We start from the raw sequence: 25,089 nt of genomic DNA, 5'->3' as shown, positions 1-25,089 counted from the left end.
TTCAAAACGCAGCGTTTCCGCGGTAAAAAACGCATCGTGTGCACACAGCCTTACATTTTTATTACATTTTTCATGGGTATCATAGAAAAAAAAAAACAAGCACGCCATCTTTTATGTCAAATTCCCCGATCACTGTGTTGTGTGAATTAAGATTGCAAAAATATCAAATATATACAAGTTATTTGCTGATTTTTAGATTTTTTGTTTTTTAAAAGTTCATTAAAAATATATTGTATTTGTTTCAGAATTTGTTTTTTAGTAATTTTTGAAGGAAGAAAAAAATCTAACTTTTTAATTTCCTTCTAGAATACAGGGACATAGCATTGTATTTCTATGCACCCATGTATGTCTTTGTATCAGTACATTTTGAATGGGAAGCACAGCCTTCTATGCTAGTGTACAAAATCCTCCCACTGATGTCCTTGATGTCTGTTGTTGTTTGCTTTAGCTGTTGCATGCAATGGTAAAAATTGTGGGTTTGATTCCCAGGGCCAACAGATCACAAGAGAAGAAGAGCATTATTTAATGTAAGTGCGGGCAGAGAAGATATTGCATGGAGACAGTTAAAGGAAGTCAGTGCAAAGGCGGGACAGCGAGACTGCCCACTGAAACCGGGACAGTTGGGAGCTGCTCTAATAATTGTTCTAATGAAACTCTTTGTGTGCATTTGGTGTTTTTTGTATTTTTTTGTTTTCTGCAAAATTGTAATTTGTATCATCTAAATTTAATATTTAATTAAACCGCTTACTAAGGTTTGTAAATATATAATGTTAACATTTATTTCAGATCCTGATGAATTCGAACAGATCTATGAACCTCTGGATGTAAAAAGCAAGAAAATACACATTGTTGACAGTGGTTTGACATTCAATCTTCCATACCCTATAATCCTAAGGCCTCAGCGAGGAGTTGATCTAATTATTTCTTTTGATTTTTCTGCAAGACCAAGTGATTCAAGCCCCCCTTTCAAGGTAATAGATAATAAGAATATTTGTTGCAAGGACAGTATGTATTAGCTAGAAGCTTTTATATATAGTGATGGGCATTACTCACACGAATATTAAGGTATTTACAGTATCGGTTACTCATTAAGTATTTTAGCATTTGCCTTGTGAGATTCGAGAATCCTCCCAGCATGTTTGGTGCCTGATTTGCAGCCACGAAACGTGCTGGAATTGCCTTCTATCTTTGGTACTGGCATTAATGTGATTGGGAAGTGCAGTGAAAAAAAAAATTACTTACTGAGATTCCCCGCGGCTATCACACTACTTCTAGGTTCACTCATTAGATCTCACACATATACACTGCTTCCCCCACTTGGAATCTAAGGCTATTTGAAAAGCAGTGTAAATTAGGGTTCAGCTGTCTTATGTGTCTCTGTACCTGGCAATATGCAATGCAAATCTTGTTTACCAGCCAATATGTCTCAGCATTGGTTACTATTACTTGTATGGGGTGCTATCCGTCATCCTTATTTTTAATATGTTTTTATGACATCTGGATGTTCACTATTGTATGGTGTTTTTAATAAAATTTATATCTTTTGTGCACTTTAAAAACTCTTGTCCTCACGTTAATGACCTGTTATTGAATTTGTACTTAGGGTGGCAATCCAGTAGAAACTGGATCCACTCCTCATTGTTTATGGTGCTGTGCAGTATTCTTGCTCTAAAGGTCCTCCTTACGTAGACATCTGGTGCAAATAAAGCCAAGTGCTACAGGTTGCAGCTCCCAGCCATGTGCATTATCTTGGCTTTGTATCAAATTAAGAGGGACCCCATGCAGCTTTTTTAAATTTTTTTTAAATAATTCAAAAAATAAAAAACCTTCAGTCCGTCTCAAATTTTGATATCCAGCCATGATAAAGCTGACACCTGAGGGCTGGTATTTTCAGGCTGGTGACGTCCATGGTAATTGGGACCCCCCAGTCTTAAAATATCAGCCCGTAGGTGCCCAGAATTGTTGTATCTATTAGATGCGACAAACTCAGAGCTTTACCTGGCATATTAATTGCCCTGGTGAGATGGCAATTGGGGTAATATAAGGGGTTTGTTAAAAATCATAGCTGCCACTAAACTTTGGATTAGTAATAGGGCGACTCATAGACCTCTTCCTATTACTAACCCTGTAAGTCAAAAGAAAAAAAATTACAGAAAAATCCTTTTTATTTTAAATAAAACCCAAACAAACACTCTTTCACCAATTTATTAACCCCCAATACACCCCCACAGGTCCAAGGCAATCTACACAAAGTCAAACAACGATCCTGGCAGTGGATTCCACTTTCACTGAGCGCAGCGGTAAGCCCCAGTGTGACCTGATCTGACCACTGCATTGTCGAATTGCTGTGCACCATGCCCTGCAATCCGACAGTCCAGCAATCCAGCAGCTGTGAGGTCCAGATAACTTAAAGGAGCCTTTGAGAGCCTTTACGTTTCTTAGAGTTCCTGACTGTTGGGATATGTGGAGGCTGAAAAATCTGGAAAAGATCACAGCCTCCAGATGTCTCAACCGCTGAGAACTCAAAGAATGTTAAAGGCTCTCTTTATAGGCTCCTTTTTAAGGTTTATGGGCCTCACAGTTGTCGAGAGACCTGGTGGCTGTGAGCAACAGTATGTAACCAAAGCTCACAGATATTGGGTCTCGCAGTAGCTGTCAACCTGGTAACTTTATGGGAAACTTTAAGACAGCCTTTACCATTCATTGAGTTCAAACTTTCTGGGACTTCTGTAGGCTGTGACCTGTTACCAGAGTTCACAACCTCCAGGTGTCCCAACAGCGTGAAACTCCAAGAAACTTAAAGGTTTTCTTTAAAGGCTTCTTTTAAAGGTTTTCAGGCCTCATAGCTGTGCCACAGTGTCCCACGATTCGACAGTCCAGCAATCACAAATTGGGTACTATGCTGCTCTCTGTGAACTCAATTGAACTCACTGCTGAATTCCTGGATTAGGCTATGTGTGCATATTGATTATGCCTCGCCTGGCAAAAATAAAGCACCAATTGCTGCCTATGATTTGAGGTTTAGCACCCTAGGGTTCAAATGGTACCCCATTCCATGGCGGCTGTCCCTATATCCTGTCCGTGAACGCCCTGTTCTGATAATAACAAAATGGACTAAACTAGGGATATAAACACCAGATATCTTCTATCTTGGGACAATATATAGCTTAAAGCCAGAAAATTAGTTCACTTAGCTCTATTTTAATGTATGTAAAACAGACATGCACTCCAAGGCCAAATACACAGAACTGTTGGTGAAATAGATATTTTATTATTTTAATATATGTAAAGGAGACATATACTGCAAAGCCAGATCCCCAAAATATGATAAAATAAATATCAGATCAGGGAACAAGTGCATAATTATATTCACTATCAATGTGGAAAAAAAGGGAGGGGAAAAAATAATAAACTAAAAAAAAAAGTGAAAAACCATACATAAATGGTGAGGAGCTTTATCCTTCAACCATCTGAACCAGCTAGTCGTTACCGAATCCATTAAGCCTTAATAGTTGATCAAGGAACGACTTACTTGAAACTAAAACGACCGCTTAATTGACTGAACAGGTTAAATTAACCCTAACCACTAACCCTGGGACCTAATGAGCAGACCCGGAAGTGGTGTAACAGTTTCAGGAAATCTCAGTAAGTCTAAGGGGTACTTTGCACGTTGCAACATCGCTAGCATCGGCTAGCGATGCCGAGGGCGATAGTACCCGCCCTCGTCGCACATGCGATATCTTGTGATAGCTGCCGTAGCGAACATTATCGCTACGGCAGCTTCACATGCACTTACCTGCCCTGCGACGTTGCTCTGGCCGCTTCCTAAGGGGCCGCTTCCTAAGGGGGTGGGTCGTGCGGCGTCACAGCGACGTCACACGGCAGGCGGCCAATAGAAGCGGAGGGGTGGAGATGAGCGGGGCGTAAACATCCCGCCCACCTCCTTTCTTGTGCATAGCCGGTGGACGCAGGTAAGGAGATGTTCCTCGCTCCTGCGGCTTCACACACAGCGATGTGTGCTGCCGCAGGAACGAGGAACAACATCGTATCTCCTATTGGTGCGACATTATGAAAATGATCGACGCTACACAGATCATCATCGATTTTCGACGCTTTTGCGAATGTTTATCAGCGTATCTAGGCTTTACACGTTGCGACGTCGTTATCGATTTGACCCCGACGATATCATAGTAGCGATGTTGCAACTTGCAAAGTACCCCTAACTGTCCTGCTTTAATCCCTTTTAGTACTCTGACAATATTATTCCCTGAACCCAAATGTGAGTCAGAAATGCATCCAGCCGTCTCCCCCATTCCCGTTCCCATTCAGTTTCAGCACTCTTTTCCATCCATTTCAACCCTCCCAGACCGACTTCCAAGAACCTCCTGTAAATTTTCCCATGGACTTGCATTGGGTTCATCATTACTTTTGACGAATACATGAATAATAAAAATTATTCGGCATGATTTATCCAGACTTGAATATTTCACTATTTGCCCTTCTCTATTTATGTGGACGTCAATCTAATAGTTGTTGGTTTTGGTTGTTATGTATGTATACATATACATATCATATGTCTGTGTGTGTATATGCCTATGTGAGTGTATGTATATGTATATATATATGTGTATATATATATTTATGTATATATACAGTGCCTACAAGTAGTATTCAACCCCCTGCAGATTTAGCAGGTTTGATAAGATTAGAGCCTGCAAACTTCAAACAAGAGCAGGATTTATTAACAGATGCATAAATCTTACAAACCAACAAGTTATGTTGCTCAGTTAAATTTTAATAAATTTTCAACATAAAAGTGTGGGTCAATTATTATTCAACCCCTAGGTTCAACAATTTGTGGAATAACCCTTGTTTGCAATTACAGCTAATCGTCTTTTATAAGACCTGATCAGGCTGGCACAGGTCTCTGGAGTTATCTTGGCCCACTCCTCCATGCAGATCTTGTCCAAGTTACCTAGGTTCTTTGGGTGTCTCATGTGGACTTTAATCTTGAGCTCCTTCCACAAGTTTTCAATTGGGTTAAGGTCAGAAGACTGACTAGGCCACTGCAACACCTTGATTTTTTCCCTCTTGAACCAGGCCTTGGTTTTCTTGGCTGTGTGCTTTGGGTCGTTGTCTTGTTGGAAGATGAAATGACGACCCATCTTAAGATCCTTGATGGAGGAGCGGAGGTTCTTGGCCAAAATCTCCAGGTAGGCCGTTCTATCCATCTTCCCATGGATGCGGACCAGATGACCAGGCCCCTTGGCTGAGAAACAGCCCCACAGCATGATGCTGCCACCACCATGCTTGACTGTAGGGATGGTATTCTTGGGGTCATATGCAGTGCCATCCAGTCTCCAAACGTCACGTGTGTGGTTGGCACCAAAGATCTCGATCTTGGTCTCATCAGACCAGAGAACCTTGAACCAGTCTGTCTCAGAGTCCTCCAAGTGATCATGAGCAAACTGTAGACGAGCCTTGACATGATGCTTTGAAAGTAAAGGTACCTTATGGGCTTGTGTGGAACGGAGACCATTGCGGTGGAGTACGTTACTTATGGTATTGACTGAAACCAATGTCCCCACTGCCATGAGATCTTCCCGGAGCTCCTTCCTTGTTGTCCTTGGGTTAGCCTTGACTCTTCGGACAAGCCTGGCCTTGGCACAGGTGGAAACTTTCAAAGGCTGTCCAGGCCGTGGAAGGCTAACAGTAGTTCCATAAGCCTTCCACTTCCGGATGATGCTCCCAACAGTGGAGACAGGTAGGCCCAACTCCTTGGAAAGGGTTTTGTACCCCTTGCCAGCCTTGTGACCCTCCACGATCTTGTCTCTTGGAATGCTCCTTTGTCTTTCCCATGTTGACCAAGTATGAGTGCTGTTCACAAGTTTGGGGAGGGTCTTAATTAGTCAGAAAAGGCTGGAAAAAGAGATAATTAATCCAAACATGTGAAGCTCATTGTTCTTTGTGCCTGAAATACTTCTTAATACTTTAGGGGAACCACACAGAATTCTTGTGCTTTGAGGGGTTTAATAATAAATGACCCTCTGAATAAACTTTTCACAATTTAAAAAAAAAATAAAAAAAGAAATAACATTCTTTTTTGCTGCAGTGCATTTCACACTTCCAGGCTGATCTACAGTCCAAATGTCACAATGCCAAGTTATTTCCGAATGTGTAAACCTGCTAAATCTGCAGGGGGTTGAATACTACTTGTAGGCACTGTATGTATGTATATATAATATGTATATATATATAATAATGTATATATAATATGTATATATGTGTATATACAGTTAGGTCCAGTAATATTTGGACAGTGACACAATTTTCGCGAGTTGGGCTCTGCATGCCACCACATTGGATTTGAAATGAAACCTCTACAACAGAATTCAAGTGCAGATTGTAACGTTTAATTTGAAGGTTTGAACAAAAATATCTGATAGAAATTGTAGGAATTGTACACATTTCTTTACAAACACTCCACATTTTAAGAGGTCAAAAGTAATTGGACAAATAAACCAAACCCAAACAAAATATTTTTATTTTCAATATTTTGTTGCGAATCCTTTGGAGGCAATCACTGCCTTAAGTCTGGAACCCATGGACATCACCAAACGCTGGGTTTCCTCCTTCTTAATGCTTTGCCAGGCCTTTACAGCCGCAGCCTTCAGGTCTTGCTTGTTTGTGGGTCTTTCTGTCTTAAGTCTGGATTTGAGCAAGTGAAATGCATGCTCAATTGGGTTAAGATCTGGTGATTGACTTGGCCATTGCAGAATGTTCCACTTTTTTGCACTCATGAACTCCTGGGTAGCTTTGGCTGTATGTTTGGGGTCATTGTCCATCTGTACTATGAAGCGCCGTCCAATCAACTTTGCGGCATTTGGCTGAATCTGGGCTGAAAGTATATCCCGGTACACTTCAGAATTCATCCGGCTACTCTTGTCTGCTGTTATGTCATCAATAAACACAAGTGACCTAGTGCCACTGAAAGCCATGCATGCCCATGCCATCACGTTGCCTCCACCATGTTTTACAGAGGATGTGGTGTGCCTTGGATCATGTGCCGTTCCCTTTCTTCTCCAAACTTTTTTCTTCCCATCATTCTGGTACAGGTTGATCTTTGTCTCATCTGTCCATAGAATACTTTTCCAGAACTGAGCTGGCTTCATGAGATGTTTTTCAGCAAATTTAACTCTGGCCTGTTTTTTTGGAATTGATGAATGGTTTGCATCTAGATGTGAACCCTTTGTATTTACTTTCATGGAGTCTTCTCTTTACTGTTGACTTAGAGACAGATACACCTACTTCACTGAGAGTGTTCTGGACTTCAGTTGATGTTGTGAACGGGTTCTTCTTCACCAAAGAAAGTATGCGGCGATCATCCACCACTGTTGTCATCCGTGGACGCCCAGGCCTTTTTGAGTTCCCAAGCTCACCAGTCAATTCCTTTTTTCTCAGAATGTACCTGACTGTTGATTTTGCTACTCCAAGCATGTCTGCAATCTCTATGATGTTTTTTTTCTTTTTTTTCAGCCTCAGGATGTTCTGCTTCACCTCAATTGAGAGTTCCTTAGACCGCATGTTGTCTGGTCACAGCAACAGCTTCCAAATGCAAAACCACACACCTGTAATCAACCCCAGACCTTTTAACTACTTCATTGATTACAGGTTATACCTATATATATAACATAGTGTGTGTGTAAGTATATATATATATATATATATATGTATATGTGTATATATGTATATGTATATATGTATATGTATATGTATATATGTATATATATGTATATGTATGTATGTGTGTATGTATGTGTGTATATATATATAATATATATATATATATATATATATATATATATATATATATATAATATAGTGTGTGTATATATGTATGTATGTGTGTGTGTATATATGTATGTATGTGTGTATATATGTATGTATGTATGTGTGTATAGTGTGTGTGTGTGTGTGAGTGTGTGTGTGTATATATATATATATATATATATATATATATATTATATATATATATATATAAATTATATACAATATACTGTATATATGTGTATGTATATATGTGTGTGCTATAAATAGTATATAAAATTATATGAACTTGGTGTCTGAACATTCAGGTCTGGGTCCTGCTCTATCTGTTTTGATGTCAGCTGACAGTGAGGTATGCTACTGTTGCGGGCAGAGGAGGGGACGCTACGCTCTCCCACTGCTCTGGACCGGCTGCCGCTGCTGCTCGGTGGCTCGAGCGATGGGCCGGATCCCGGGGACTCGAGCGGCGCTCCTCGCCCGTGAGTGAAAAGGGGTGGTTTGGGTTTTGGGGATATTGTCCATGACGCCACCCATGGTTGTGGTGATTGTGTAGACACCACTGCTGCTCTGGACGGGGGATCCCGGGAGCGGTGACAGGGAGCAGCTTTGTTGTTGTTCCTCCCCTCCGTGGGTAGGGGGTTGGTTGTCCCGGGGCCCGGTGATGGGGTAGGGGTGAATAGCAGGCCGGGTGCGGGGCCTGGTGAGGTGCAGGGTCGCAGGGGCAGCGCTGTGCCGCATGGCACGGTGGTACTCACTCAGCCTGAGACGTTGACACAGTTCTCGGTAAAACACACGGCTGGAAAGATGGTTCCCACGGACGGCAGCTGTTGCTTTTCCCCGGTAGTTAATGGTGACTGTCTCTTTCCCTGCACCTAGTACTTCTGTTGTTTGCGATGGGTTCCCACCGGTAACCCGCTCCCCGACTTGGATATGGGCCGGAGGAGCCCCTCTTTGCCCGCAGGCGCTGGCCCTGAGAAACTGGTGCCTTGGCGGTGGCGGTGTCTCTATCATACGGTTGGACTGTTGCCTTCAATCGGGACTTAGTTGTTTGGAAACCCGGAGGTCCCCTTCACTGACGGATTTGGCAAATTCACGGCGACTTCAAGCCTTGCCGGGATCCAAAAGGCCCCTGCCAATGGTGCTGGCTTCTCCTTGTGTACCGGTCCGGTACCGCCGGGCCACCACCCGTCCACGGTCCTTACGTCAACTCTGATAGACCACTCCTGCAGACGGTCACCGCCGTCTGCTAACCTTGCTGTCTCTGTCCGGGGCACACACCCGGACCAACTTCAGGCCCCTCTTTTTCTACTCTTCCTCCTTCCACTTTCACCTCTCAAAACTAACTCTCCTCTCACTTCCCTAGCTTCACTCTCACTCTTGTGTTTTCCCGCCTCCAGGACTGTGAACTCCTCGGTGGGCGAGGCCAACCGCCTGGCCCCCCTGGTGTGGACATCAGCCCCTGGAGGAAGGCAACAAGGGTTTTTGGTCTAGCTTAGATGTGCCTATCCGGGGTGTAGGGTGTGGTGGTGTCATTACCTGTGACCCCTGGCTTGTCCAGGGCGTCACACTACAATAGTTAGAGATTGAGCACACCTTGTCATGGTGGGTTGGATTTTATGCTTTTTTTTTTTTTTTTAAGCAAAATAGTGTCAACTAAGTACCTTATGTTATTTACATGTATTGCTTTTTATTTACTCACTTACCACAAAGTGTTTGTTCAAATTATACTTTATTATATCATTGTTTTTATTCTTTTAACCCTTTGATCATAAATTAAAGAAATATTTAATAGTGGTTTCTAAACGTAGATATTTTAAGTGATGTGTAAAAATTAATTGACAAAGCAAAACACAAATCCTGTATGTCAAGTGATCCTTTGACTTCTTTGAGGAACTTTAAGTATCTACAATATTTACTTCCGTTCCAGGAACTCCTACTTGCTGAAAAGTGGGCACGCATGAATAAACTGCCCTTTCCAAAGATAGACCCACACGTCTTTGACAGAGAAGGATTGAAGGAGTGTTACGTATTTCGACCTAAGAACCCATCAGTAGAAAAAGACTGTCCCACTGTGATTCATTTTGTTTTGGCTAACATTCAATTTAGAGATTTCAAAGCACCAGGTATGTTCATGGAAAGGATGACTTTACCTTATTTCAACATATCCTCCACCAGACCCATGGAAGTAAGAGTAACCTAATGTTCCTGATAGTGTCTGATTTCTTTCATAGTAACAATGAGCATGGCTTCTGCATTAATGCTATATGACATGGGGGTAGGTGAAGTTTAATAATACATAGTTTATTTATAGATCAGTCCTATATTTATATCCCTTTAACCAACACATACAGCATTGACAATGCATACGTTTAATATTGCTGTATTCTCCATAAAATGTCATGTTTATCAAAATGAAAAGTAAATTTTGCGAAAAAGTCAATTTGTTTCTCCTTTCCAATTTAATTACTTTCTTATAGCAAGAGACATGTGTCGCGGGCAGGGGGGGTTGACTGACCATGTCAGGAAGGCTACCCGAGGCGCTCGGATCCAGAATCATGGCTGGGGCTCGAGTGGCAGCCGGATTAGGGGCTCGTGCAGTGGCCCGTTGCCCACAACAACAGAAAAGGAATATTTACTGGGGAAGAGTTTCAGTGACGCCACCCTAGGGTTGGTGACACCGCCGCTGCCTTGGTATGGGACACCCGGGGCTGATGGAGCGGGGCAGCAAGGTGGAATCCCCTCCACGGGTAGGGGAGGTGTAGTCCCGGGGCCCGGAAGATGATGCGGGGTAGCAGGGAGCAGTCTTTAGAAATGGACCGGATGATACCGGTGTACTCACTGTGGTAATCACACAAAGTCCATGTCGTAAACCAAGGCCGGATTCCGGGAGCCTCTGGAGGGGTGTGCTTGGTCCCGCACACAGGCTGACAGGGCAGGGGCCCTTCCTCCTGCACTTGTAGTTTCTTGTGTGTTGACTTAACCCGCATAAAATGGGAGAAATCCGCTCCCTGTATTTTGTGTACTGTGGGAGCCATTGCCCGCAAAATTTGACCCTTGGGATCTCTGTGGGTTCTGGCGGACACCCTATCCCCATGTTGGGCTTCAGTTTCGTTCTCTGGGCTACTTGTGGGACAAGATCTGGAACCTTGTCTCCTGCTGGCTAATCAGTAAGGCGCTTGCAGCGGTCCTTGCCCTGGGGTCCAGGTTCCCCGACTGTGCACGGCCTCCGGATCAGATTCCCGTTGTCGGCACCGGCAGGCTACAACCCTGCCCTGGTCCACTTTAGGTCTCCCGCGACTAGATCTCCATCGTCTGTGGCCCTGCTCTGCCGTCTACCACCTAGTTGGCTCAGGTAGTCCGGTAGTCCAGGGGCTCCAACCCCTGACCACCACTACACTCCTCTCAACTCTAACTGACGTGTTCCCTCCCCTGACACCTCAGGACCCTTAGGTGGGTGTTCCCATCCAAGTAGGATAGAATCCTGCACCAGAAGGATTTGTGCAGTCTCTCTGACAACCTGGTTTTGCCAGGGCGTCACACATGTAGGATGTGTCTCAGAAAACCTTCTTTATTGGTTTAAGTATCCAGCAATATTAAAGCACCACTCCAGTGTTTTTTTGTTGTTTTTTTTTCAGCGCTGGAGTGGTGCATTTAACTCTAAGCCCCCTGCCCCTGGTCATATACTCGGCTTACAACATCTTCACCTTTTACCAACACTGCTTCGGTCCCACGGCACCATCTTATGACTAACTTCTGACTGGCTGGAAGTCAGAAGTTGCATCATAATCTCTGAATGCAAGTCTATAAGAGCGAGAACGAGGCTCTCATAGACCTATATTGAGTTGTGACCTCTGGCGCACTCCTTGAAACACTGGAGCTGCTGGCAGGTCACAAATCACATGAGACTGACCGGAGCAGCGATGATAAAAGATGAAGCTGCCAGAAGGTGAGCATATCATAGGGGGCAGCAGACTTTTATTTAAAGCACCACTCCAGGAGGAAATAAAAAAAACACTGCAATGGTACTTTACAAATGGTCAGAAATGCAGTATATGGCCGGGGCCACACGGGGATCTACTGCGATCCTTGCAGGACACTCTGCTCACGCTGGCAGGACAGCAGGTGACAAGTGTCATGCGAGTGTCATTGCGACTGAGCTCCGATCATGCGATCAGACCTCAGCTGCGGAGGTGGGCCGGCTCTGAGGGGGGGAGGGCTGGCACTGCGGAGGGCAGGGAGGGATTTATCTCCCTCTCTCCTCCGTAGCTGGCCATTGCCATTCCCGCCCTGCACTCGTGGTACACCGGTGTACTGCGAGTGCAGTGCGATTTTTCTCTCGCCCCATAGACTTGAATGAGTGTGAGAGAAGACTGGATCGCATTACAGTTGCAGCATGCTGTGATTGTTTTCTCGGTCCGATTAGGGCTGAGAAAATAATCGCTCACGGGTGCTGACACAGGCTAATATTGGTCAGAGTGGAATGCGATGTTTTATCGCATCCCACTCGCTCTGATTTTCTCGGCGTGTGGCTTAGGCCTAATAGAGAACACAGTTATAAGTCATATTCTTTCAAGTCCCTTTGATGAAATTCAGATGTAATTTGCTTTTATATATTTTAAACCTTTCACAGGACCTAACGCATGAACATGAATCATTACTGAGGCTAAAGGCTGCTTAACACAACGATATTGCTAGCAATCTCGTTAATGTGACATGCCCAGATCGTTGTTACGATTTGCCGAGATCGCTCATAGGTCGTTTTGTAGCGGTCACACGTACACATCTCGCAAACGACGTACATTCGTCGTGTGGATGTTCGTCATTGGCAGTGTATCAAACGTAGCAATATGTCTGCTGCATTCCAAACGATGAACAATATTTTGAAATTGAACGAAGTGTCAACGATCAATGATTTTCACCCTATTTGCGATCGTTTGGAGTCTCACGTAGGTGTCACACGCAACGACGTCGCTAACGATGACGGAAGTGCGTCACGAAAACCGTGACCCCGATGACATATCGTCAGATAAATCGTAGCGTGTAAAGTAGCCTTAAGGGTCAAGGTGTATTATTGTGCATAACAAACAGCTAAGATGAGATTTTAAAAATGTCTTGTACATTCTGCAGATACTTTACCTGCTGTGAGATTTTACACCTGCAGCATGGCAATTCTTTCTGCAGATTTTCATAGTACATGTGTGGCGCCCCTGAGGCTTCCGTCGCCACAGGTCATTGCACCCCATCTGCGGTGTGATGCCCCATTCTGGGAGAGGAAGAGAGTGAACTCCGGCCCCTGGTAAATTCACACTACACCCATTGCTAGGGACACACAGGACCAGGGAAAGTGGCAGGCAACCCTCCCATGCTGCATGCTGGGAGGGGCTGTAAGACCCATCCCTGCTCCCATAGGGTGGTAGCTTAGCAACTGGGGAGGTGGGAGGAGCCACCAGAGAGCAGATAGAGAAAGGAAGGTCAAGTTAGTTGCAGTTTACCTCAGGGAGTGAAAGAGTGAGGAGCCAGCATGTAGTTGGAGAAGAAGAACGAGAGCAAGGAGGGAGGAGCAGGCCTGCTGGAGGCAGGCAAGAAGGAAAAGGAGAAAGAAAGAAAGAAGGAAAGAAAGGCTCCAAGTCAGTCAGGAGCAGAGGAACTGAAGGAGACGCTTCCTGGTGAAGATCCTGGGACCCAGAGGTCCAGGTGACACCACGCAGAGACAGAAGGAGTCGCAGGGCCGCGGGTAGTCCTGTAGGTACCACGAGCAGTCCTTGTTGGGTACCGAAGCCGAGGGCCCAGAGGCGCTACGAGTAGCTGCAGGCTGCGGTGGCCTGGTCCACAGTGACATCGGTGGAGTGATTAGCTGCGACAGGGGACGGTCCCTAGAGACTGGAGGAGTGCAAAGACAATCTCCAAACAGTAAAAACCGAGGCCCAGGGACGTTGTAAGCTCCCAGGGCCAGAACCCAGAGCAGACCTTCAGAAAAGGGGTAATCAGCCGACAGGTGACCCCCCAGCCTGGAGGCTGTAATGGAGGCCAAGCCAGGTCCATCCTAACTAAGGCAAGGCTAGTGAAGACAGCAGAGAAGGAGACACTAAGAGGAGGGTACCGGATTTCACGCTCTGAATCACCCAGAAGGCGGAGGTCCCTGACAGTGGTCCCAGCAGTCCGAGGGTCCTGCTACAGCTGTGACAAGAACTGTGAGTAAAGAACTTGAACTGCACCCTTGGAGTTGCCTCTGTCATTTCATCTGCATAGACACTTACAAGCACCAACTGTGCCCCGGGCATTGCTCCACCTGTGGGGAGCAGTACCACCATTGCTGCCATAACACCATCCCGGAGGCCTCACACAGCAGCGGCGGCTTATTAGCCGCATACCACAGGTGGCGTCACGAACACAACCATTAACAAGCAAGCCACATATTTTACTGACACCCACCAGGGCCACGGAGCCGGGCCCAGCCACCACTGACTACCACCGGACTAGTCCGGCCCGGCACCGGGTGTCCCATAGCCCTGGGGTGGGCGAGTCACATGTACACTTTGTAATTCATAAGGTGACATCCATGACAAAATTCATATGCAATACAATTTTGCTGCACTAACACTATGGAAAATCTACACCAACTCTACAGTGTTCATTTACCCTTAAAGTTGTTTGGGGGGTTTTTATGCATAGAATGGGGAAGCAAAACTCTATTGGCAATTGTGGACAACTGTGTTTCATGGAAATAATATTTTCTTGTGAACTTATTTACATTGTCAAAATATTTTACTGCGTGAACAACTTACCATACACCCTAATATTTATTGCAATATTAAAACCCATTAAAAAAAAATCCTAGCAAATTCTATTTTTACAGTCAATCACTAGGTGAACGATCAGAAAGAAATGTTTACGATGTAGTTACTTTTATCTTGACATGACATAAAGCATTCAGCTCAGAATTCTCACTAGAAATCTAAAAATTCCACATTTTCACAAAGACATTAAATCACTTCTTGATTCTATGTACATAAGCTTCATTGAGTGTGTATGTATGTATATGTGTATATATAGATATAGATATAATTTTTCTTGAAACGTCTTCTACAATGGATTTTTGTCAGGGTGCTGTGGCTGCTGTTGTCTTTCCCACTGCCACTGCTCAAAAACTCAGTGTCCTCAGAGGGCAGTGCAGTGGCCATTCCCTGATAATATCCTGTTTCAGTAGCTGTGATGGAAACGTGACGGCAGCTTCACTCACGCTGTGGTGCATCTTCTGTCCATGCTGCTTCTATCCCCGACACCTTGTTCGCTGAAACAAGACTTTCTCAGGTGATAGAAGCTGTGTGGTGGCACTACTGTAACTCTCTCTGCTTAGATCACCATTCTCAAATTAACCCACTCTACTTTAGTCACTGCCCCTGATGATGATTTGTTTTAGGGTGGTGATAGAAGCTGTGTGGTGGCACTGCTGTCACTCACCCTGCTTCTATTACCCGCCCCTTGATGAAGTCTCATCTGTGAGCCAGATGACATGGACAGAAGCAGTCTGGTGGCATGAGAAAAGCTGTGCTCACTTCTTCATAGTTTCTGCAATAGAACCTCATGAGGGAACGGCTATGACAGAAGCTGTGATAGGTGATCGCAGCATAGCCCCTTGATCACACTTAGTTTCAGAATGGAAAAAGAAACCGAGGTAGTGAGGGTAGCCTGAGTCCCTGCTGACTGTTTGTCTCCCAGCATGCACTGGGTATTCTCAAGCAGATCATCAGAACTAAGAAAAGAAAAAAAAGTGACAAAAAAGTTAGTTAAGGGTAGGGATTTTGAATTAAAGTATGTGAGAAAAGTGATTTGGATTATTAAATTACATATAGACAAATTATTAAAAGTTACTTAGTTTTGGACAACCCCTATAGCATATTAAGTTATTATCTATGGAGAATAATGGATGTAGAGTGTAATAATGTGTGTTTAAAAAAAAAAAAAAAAAAATAACAATCTGTTTTCATGTTTACCTTGCTTACTTTTCACTAGTTTTCCGGTGTTGCATACTATATAATTTTTTGTTATACTAACATGATTTTTCAATATATGATCCCAGGTGTCCCTAGAGAAACTGATGAAGAAAAGGATTTTGCAGATTTTGACATTTTTGATGACCCTGAAAGTCCTTTCTCAACATTTAATTTTAAATACCCAAATGAGGCATTTAAAAGGCTGCATGATCTAATGGAGTTCAATACCCTCAACAACATAAATGTATGTATGACATTGGGACATAAATTGTATGTTTTCTTTCATTTCTCTTATCAGAATGTTAGTGGGGCTGCTGTTTTGGTCCTGTACCTGGAAGATATTCTATGCTATCCCTACCAATTGCCAAAATGAGAAATCTGCTGTACATCCTAACGCACGCCAAACCGCTATTCCAACCACACACAGTACATCTCAATAGCTAGTTAGTAAACAGTTAATTAAATTAATTGCTGCCTTTAAATGTTATTTAAAGTATCCCTTTATCGTACTACTATTAAATAGCAAAAATGTTAATCTAATAAGAATTTTGTGTATAATAGAGCAAATATTGCTGAACAGTATTTATTCCAATTCGGGTCTGATATTCCGCTGCACCTTCTGCAGTCAGAATTCGATATCTTACAAATTCTTGTGACATCAGCTGTTGTTTTAACCCCTTCCTGACATTAAATGTACCAATGCTTCCTATTTTGAAGTGCGTTCCTGCAAATGGACGTATCTGTACATCCTGGCAATCATGCCTCAATATAGTGTATAACCTTGGGGGTTTCCTGTGAATCAAATTATTTGGAGATTTAGATGTAAACCCCAATGTAAGTGCTCAATGTAGAGCACAGGCTAAATGTGATCCAAAATGTCATGTTCTCAATTTAATTTACAAGTCATTCCACAAAAAAAAACCTTCCACTCGTCCATCATCTGTCAATGGAAATATAGGGGGCTTCAATGTTACTGGTTAAAAAAAGCCTTTGGAGAAGTGCCATGGCTTCCGATAAAAAGATATCCAGAAATTATGTACACCTGAATCCAAATGCCCTTCTCCCTTCTGAGCCCCACAATTTTCCTAAATCACATCTAGCGTCCACATGTTTTGCAATTCTGTAGTGTATAAACTTCTGGAAAGACGAGTGCAATAGGGTCTTACTCAAGATGGAGAATAGGTAATTATTGAAATTATGGTGCTCACCTTCTGTGGTTGTGAGAGTCACTACCACTAAAAACACATACATCGGCTGCAGCAGCCCCACAAGTCTATAAGATCAAATAGGAGGAGAAAGGGGCTAAAACTGTGCTGCAGCAAGACAGGATAAACTAGGAGTGTAAATCACAGATGAATAACATGGAGTAGAAAGACCTAAAACCAATAGTACAATATTTATACCGTGAATTTTTCAGATTATTTTTCAAATTGTCAGAAGAACACAAGCACGTTTTAGTGAAACTACCCATTTGAGAGTGAGTGTGTATGTATGTATGTATGTATGTATATATATATATATATATATATCTATATATATATATATAATATAGATATAGATATATAGATATATAGATATATAGATATATAGATATATAGATATATAGATCTATATATATATATATATATATATATTTTAGTACAGACCAAATGCTTGGACACACCTTCTCATTCAAAGAGTTTTCTTTATTTTCATGACTCTGAAAATTGTAGATTCACATTGAAGGCATCAAGGCATCAAAACTATGACTTAACACATGTGGAATGAAATGCTTAACAAAAAAGTGTGAAACAACTGAAAATATACAGTGCCTACAAGTAGTATTCAACCCCCTGCAGATTTAGCAGGTTTACACATTCGGAAATAACTTGGCATTGTGACATTTGGACTGTAGATCAGCCTGGAAGTGTGAAATGCACTGCAGCAAAAAAGAATGTTATTTCTTTTTTTTTTTTTTTTTTTTTTTTTAAAAATTGTGAAAAGTTCATTCAAAGGGTCATTTATTATTCAACCCCTCAATCCACCAGAATTCTGTTTGGTTCCCCTAAAGTATTAAAAAGTATTTCAGGCACAAAGAACAATGAACTTCACATGTTTGGATTAATAATCTATTTTTCCAGCTTTTTCTGACTAATTAAGACCCTCCCCAAACTTGTGAACAGCACTCAAACTTGGTCAACATGGGAAAGACAAAGGAGCATTCCAAAACCATCAGAGACAAGATCGTGGAGGGTCACAAGACTGGCAAAGGGTACAAAACCCTTTCCAAGGAGTTGGGCCTACCTGTCTCCACTGTTGGGAGCATCATCCGGAAGTGGAAGGCTTATGGAACTACTGTTAGCCTTCCACAGCCTGGACAGCCTTGGAAAGTTTCCACCCGTGCCGAGGCCAGGCTTGTCCGAAGAGTCAAGGCTAACCCAAGGACAACAAGGAAGGAGCTCCGGGAAGATCTCATGGCAGTGGGGACATTGGTTTCAGTCAATACCATAAGTAACGTACTCCACTGCAATGGTCTCCGTTCCAGACGAGCCCGTAAGGTACCTTTTACTTTCAAAGCATCATGTCAAGGCTCGTCTACAGTTTGCTCATGATCACTTGGAGGACTCTGAGACAGACTGGTTCAAGGTTCTCTGGTCTGATGAGACCAAGATCGAGATCTTTGGTGCCAACCACACACGTGACGTTTGGAGACTGGATGGCACTGCATACGACCTCAAGAATACCATCCCTACAGTCAAGCATGGTGGTGGCAGCATCATGCTGTGGGGCTGTTTCTCAGCCAAGGGGCCTGGCCATCTGGTCCGCATCCATGGGAAGATGGGTAGCACGGCCTACCTGGAGATTTTGGCCAAGAACCTCCGCTCCTCCATCAAGGATCTTAAGATGGGTCGTCATTTCATCTTCCAATAAGACAATGACCCAAAGCACACAGCCAAGAAAACCAAGGCCTGGTTCAAGAGGGAAAAAATCAAGGTGTTGCAGTGGCCTAGTCAGTCTCCTGACCTTAACCCAATTGAAAACTTGTGGAAGGAGCTCAAGATTAAAGTCCACATGAGACACCCAAAGAACCTAGATAACTTGGAGAAGATCTGCATGGAGGAGTGGGCCAAGGTAACTCCAGAGACCTGTGCCAGCCTGATCAGGTCTTATAAAAGACGATTATTAGCTGTAATTGCAAACAAGGGTTATTCCACAAAATATTAAACCTAGGGGTTGAATAATAATTGACCCACACTTTTATGTTGAAAATTTATTAAAAATTAACTGAGCAACATAACTTGTTGGTTTGTAAGATTTATGCATCTGTTAATAAATCCTGCTCTTGTTTGAAGTTTGCAGGCTCTAACTTATTTGCATCTTATCAAACCTGCTAAATCTGCAGGGGGTTGAATACTACTTGTAGGCACTGTATATTTATTATATTCTTATATTCTAGGTTCTTCAAAGTAGTCACCTTTTGCTTTGATTACTGCATTGCACACTCTTGGCATTCTCTTGATGAGCTTCAAGAGGTAGTCACCGGAAATGGTTTTCACTTCACAGGTGTGCCCTGTCAGGTTTAATAAGTGGGATTTATTGCCTTATAAATGGGATTGGGACCATCAATTGTGTTGGATACACAGCTGATAGTCCTACTGAATAGACTGTTTGAATTTGTATTATGGCAAGAAAAAAGCAGCTAAGAAAAACGAGTGGCCATCATTACTTCAAGAAATGAAGGTCAGTCAGTCCGAAAAATTGGGAAAACTTTGAAAGTGTCCCCAAGTGCAGTGGCAAAAACCATCAAATGCTACAAAGAAACTGGCTCACATGAGGACCGCCCCAGGAAAGGAAGAGCAAGAGTCACCTCTACTGCGGAAGATAAGCTTATCTGCCTCAACAGCCCCAGAAATCGCAGGTTAACAGCAGCTCAGATTAGAGACCAGGTCAATGCCACACAATGTTCTAGCAGCAGACACATCTCTAGAACAACTGTTAAGAGGAGACTTTGTGCAGCAGGCCTTCATGGTAAAATAGCTGCTAGGAAACCACTGCTAAGGACAGGCAACAAGCAGAAGAGACTTGTTTGGGCTAAAGAACACAAGGAATGGACATTAGACCAGTGGAAATCTGTACTTTGGTCTGATGAGTCCACATTTGAGATTTTTGGATCCAACCCCTGTGTCTTTGTGCATCACAGAAAAGGTGACCGGATGGACTCTACATGCCTGGTTCCCACCGTGAAGCATGGAGGAAGAGGTGTGATGGTGTGGGGGTGCTTTTCTGGTGACACTGTTGAGGATTTATTCAAAATTGAAGGCATACTGAACCAGCATGGCTACCACAGCATCTTGCAGCGGCATGCTATTCCATCCGGTTTGCGTTCAGTTGGACTATCATTTATTTTTGAACAGGACAATGACCACAAACACAGCTCCAGGCTGTATAAGGGCTATTTATTATGATGGGGTGCTACGCCAGTTGACCTGGCCTCCACAGTCACCAGACCTGAACCCAATCAAGATTGTTTGGGGTTAGCTGGACTGCAGAGTAAAGGCAGAAGGGCTAACAAGTGCTAAGCATCTCGGTGAACTCCTTCAAGACTGTTGGAAGACCATTTCCAGTGACTACCTTTTGAAGCTCATCAAGAGAATGCCAAAAGTGTGCAAAGCAGTAATCACAGCAAAAGGTCGCTACTTTGAAGAATCTAGAATATAAGACATATTTTCAGTTGTTTCACACTTTTTTGTTAAGTATTTCATTCCACATGTGTCAATTTATAGTTTTGATGCCTTCAATGTGAATCTACAATTTTAAGAGTCACAAAAATAAAGGGAACTCGTTGAATGAGAAGGTGTGTCCAAACTTTTGATCTGTACTACATTTTATATATATGGTGGTCCAAAAGTAGGTGGACAGTATGTATTATAGGGTTATGAAGGGGGAGATTTATCAAACATGGTGTAAAATGAATCTGACTCAGTTTCCCTTAGCAACCAAATAGATTCCACTTTTCATTCTTCACAGACTCTTTGGAAAATGAAAGGTGGAATCTGATTGGTTGCTAAGGGCAACTGAGTCAGTTTGACAGATCCAGTTTTCACAGATAAATCTCTCCCAAATCTCTTTTCTATTCAAATAATTCAGATAACCCATAATGGCAAATAATTTAAATATAGATCAAAGAAAATGGATTTTAAGAGTATTGGAAATCTCAAAATGCTAAAAGTCCACCAGAATAGTCTCTTTAGATTTGGGAATTTCACGAGCTACTATCATGCGAATCCTGACATCTATTGGGTGGAAAGCTTATTGTCCACATCTAATTCATGGCTTATTGGAGGATGATCCAGACAGGCGGCTGCAATTTAGTGAGATTATGCTTAATGAAATTGAAGAAAATCCAGTAATTTTAGATAACATTATGTGGAGTGATGAAGCTTCTTTTAAATTATCCGGCCATATTAACAGACATAATTGTATTTACTGGTATAATGAGAACATGCATTTGACATTAGAACAACAACTATATGAGCCTGGTGTCAATGTTTGGGGTGGTATTTCAAGTTTTGGTGTTTTAGGACCAATGTTTTTTGATGGAACAGTCACAGGAGATAAGTATCTCGAAATTCTAATGAATCAAGTTACAGCAACAGCCTAATTCAAATAACCTTTATTTCCAATAAGATGGGGCCCCTCCACATTATTCAAGAGTAGGCCGTATCTTGATGGAACATTTCCTAATAAATGGATTGGCTGAAGAGGCCCACTTGATTGGCCGGCATGTTCACCAGACTTGACCCTATTGGATTTTTTTCTTTTGGGGAGAACTCCAGGACAAAGTTTATGGTTGAAAACCAAAAAGTATCAGTGATTTGAAAAATTACATAAGAGATGTATTTAAAAAAATTAATACCCAAAGAGACTTGTGCAAAAATATTTGTCGAAGCGTAAGAGGCAGACTTCAAAGCTGTGAAAATTGTAATGGCAAACAGTTTGAGCACCTGCGCTGATAAAATGTAAGGGCTTTTGTATTATTATTCAGAATAAAATTTAATTGTCAATGTTATGCTTGTGTTGGTAAATATAATTATATATATATATAAATCAAAATAAATATTTTCTGTCCACCTACTTTGGACCACCCTGTATATATGTGAGTGTGTGTGTATATGTGTGTGTGTGTGTATGTGTGTATATATACAGTTAGGTCCAGAAATATTTGGACAGTGACACAATTTTCGCGAGTTGGGCTCTGCATGCCACCACATTGGATTTGAAATGAAACCTCTACAACAGAATTCAAGTGCAGATTGTAACGTTTAATTTGAAGGTTTGAACAAAAATATCTGATAGAAATTGTAGGAATTGTACACATTTCTTTACAAACACTCCACATTTTAGGAGGTCAAAAGTAATTGGACAAATAAACCAAACCCAAATAAAATATTTTTATTTTCAATATTTTGTTGCGAATCCTTTGGAGGCAATCACTGCCTTAAGTCTGGAACCCATGGACATCACCAAATGCTGGGTTTCCTCCGTCTTAATGCTTTGCCAGGCCTTTACAACCGCAGCCTTCAGGTCTTGCTTGTTTGTGGGTCTTTCTGTCTTAAGTCTGGATTTGAGCAAGTGAAATGCATGCTCAATTGGGTTAAGATCTGGTGATTGACTTGGCCATTGCAGAATGTTCCACTTTTTTGCACTCATGAACTCCTGGGTAGCTTTGGCTGTATGCTTGGGGTCATTGTCCATCTGTACTATGAAGCGCCGTCCGATCAACTTTGCGGCATTTGGCTGAATCTGGGCTGAAAGTATATCCCTGTACACTTCAGAATTCATCCGGCTACTCTTGCCTGCTGTTATGTCATCTATAAACACAAGTGACCCAGTGCCATTGAAAGCCATGCATGCCCATGCCATCACGTTGCCTCCACCATGTTTTACAGAGGATGTGGTGTGCCTTGGATCATGTGCCGTTCCCTTTCTTCTCCAAACTTTTTTCTTCCCATCATTCTGGTACAGGTTGATCTTTGTCTCATCTGTCCATAGAATACTTTTCCAGAACTGAGCTGGCTTCATGAGGTGTTTTTCAGCAAATTTAACTCTGGCCTGTGTATTTTTGGAATTGATGAATGGTTTGCATCTAGATGTGAACCCTTTGTATTTACTTTCATGGAGTCTTCTCTTTACTGTTGACTTAGAGACAGATACACCTACTTCACTGAGAGTGTTCTGGACTTCACTTGATGTTGTGAATGGGTTCTTCTTCACCAAAGAAAGTATGCGGCGATCATCCACCACTGTTGTCATCCGTGGTTGCCCAGGCCTTTTTGAGTTCCCAAGCTCACCAGTCAATTCCTTTTTTCTCAGAATGTACCCGACTGTTGATTTTGCTACTCCAAGCATGTCTGCTATCTCTCTGATGGATTTTTTTTTTTTCTCAGCCTCCGGATGTTCTGCTTCACCTCAATTGAGAGTTCCTTAGACCGCATGTTGCCTGGTCACAGCAACAGCTTCCAAATGCAAAACCACACACCTGTAATCAACCCCAGACCTTTTAACTACTTCATTGATTACAGGTTAACGAGGGAGACGCCTTCAGAGTTAATTGCAGCCCTTAGAGTCCCTTGTCCAATTACTTTTGGTACCTTGAAAAAGAGGAGGCTATGCATTACAGAGCTATGATTCCTAAACCCTTTCTCCGATTTGGATGTGAAAACTCTCATATTGCAGCTGGGAGTGTGCACTTTCAGCCCATATTATATATATAATTTTATTTCTGAACATGTTTTTGTAAACCGCTAAAATAACAAAACTTGTGTCACTGTCCAAATATTTCTGGACCTAACTGCATGTGTGTATGTATATATATATATATATATATATATATATAAATGTATGTATATATGTATATATATATATATATATATATATATATATATATATATATATATATATATATATATATATATATATATATATATAAAATATATATACACACACACCGATAAATAGAACATTTGTCTCTTGCAGGACGTGTGTGAGGTCATACCCATGTGACCAGAAGTGGCGTGGCCTCCGCCAACAAGGCTGATACCAGGTCATATGGGTATGACCTCACACAGGTCCTGCAAGAGACAAAGTGAATTGTTTGTATAATACCTATTCTAATTCTAACAGGAGGATAGGATAACTATGAATATATTATCTGATCCTTTGTGGATGTCACTCAAAAAGCTGATTTTATAAACTTTACTTTCTTGGATTTCAAAACTTAAACATCTGAGCTAACCACTACAGGTATGTAGAGAATCAGCCTGATAGGGCCAGTATAGCACTCGCTTTAGGTTATATACCAAAATCCTGGTGATTGGTGCGCTTTAATAGTATACGTGAAGATATTCACTAAAGACAGATCTACCGCTGATTTATGAAAGAAATGTAAAATGATGATTACTCTTTAAATCCCATTCTATAGCCAGGAGCAGAACTGGCAGACAATAAAGATTGTGAGCTAAATTTATTATTTTTTAAATGCAAGTTAAAGGTTGCATGTGTTATGGTGGAAAAACGCCGTTTTATAAAGTTAACCTATAGCACAGCTGAAATAATTCCTGGCATTAGTTCTTTGTGTTGCACTAATATATACATTCTTACTGCGTTGCAGGTGATAAAAGAAGCAATTGCAGAAAGTATTGAGTACAGGAGGCAGCATCCGTCTCGATGTTCTGTGTCACTGAGTGATGTTGAAGCTCGGAAATTCTTTAACAAGAGCAAACCACAAAGCTGAATTGTCCAAAATATTGTGACAATAATATAAGGGGGATTGTGTTATATGTGGATGAGGAAGGAAGCCACGTGTAATACATGTGTATAAAGAGCAGCCATTATTTATCATCCTATCTAGAAGTTACCGTATACTTCTAGCTCTCATTCTTACTGTACTTTTTTTGTATTGGAAATAAGCAAATTGTTAATGACTATTAAAAGACATATCTTTTCAATATAATCATTTGTCTCTCAAATATAATTAATTTTATTCTTATTCTTGTTTACTCCATGAGTCTCATCACCATTAAGATTTTCAGTGTGAGATCCTGATCTGATCCATGCTACAAAAAGAAGTTACACTGAAAAACTGTGGCCAGATATTGTCTAGCTCTGATTTCTGCATTGCTAGTACATCTTGGTACACGTGTGTTGGAGGCTTTGTTTAGAACCCAAGTTACAGATTCCAACATATTTGATATAAAAAACAATCGTCAGCTAGATGAACTCTATTATA

The 25,089-nt window shown here is 42.0% G+C and overlaps 1 protein-coding gene across 3 annotated transcripts in view; it reads left to right on the top strand.

Moving 5' to 3' along the window:
* The window catches only part of PLA2G4A (phospholipase A2 group IVA), a 337,394-nt gene extending 312,603 nt beyond the window's left edge, over positions 1 to 24,791 (top strand). For all 3 annotated transcript variants that reach the window (XM_075320930.1, XM_075320931.1, XM_075320933.1), the window contains 4 exons: positions 787 to 971; positions 9,755 to 9,950; positions 15,908 to 16,065; positions 24,472 to 24,791. In XM_075320930.1, coding sequence (XP_075177045.1) covers positions 787 to 971; positions 9,755 to 9,950; positions 15,908 to 16,065; positions 24,472 to 24,594 — 662 coding nt within the window. In that variant the 3' untranslated portion in view covers positions 24,595 to 24,791. The remainder of the gene's footprint in view (positions 1 to 786; positions 972 to 9,754; positions 9,951 to 15,907; positions 16,066 to 24,471) is intronic.
* Positions 24,792 to 25,089: the final 298 nt, after the last annotated feature.

The sequence above is a fragment of the Anomaloglossus baeobatrachus genome, chromosome 8 (genome assembly GCF_048569485.1).
Source record: "Anomaloglossus baeobatrachus isolate aAnoBae1 chromosome 8, aAnoBae1.hap1, whole genome shotgun sequence".
In the NCBI taxonomy this organism is placed as follows: domain Eukaryota; kingdom Metazoa; phylum Chordata; class Amphibia; order Anura; family Aromobatidae; genus Anomaloglossus; species Anomaloglossus baeobatrachus.
This window is presented reverse-complemented; position numbering and strand designations above follow the sequence as displayed.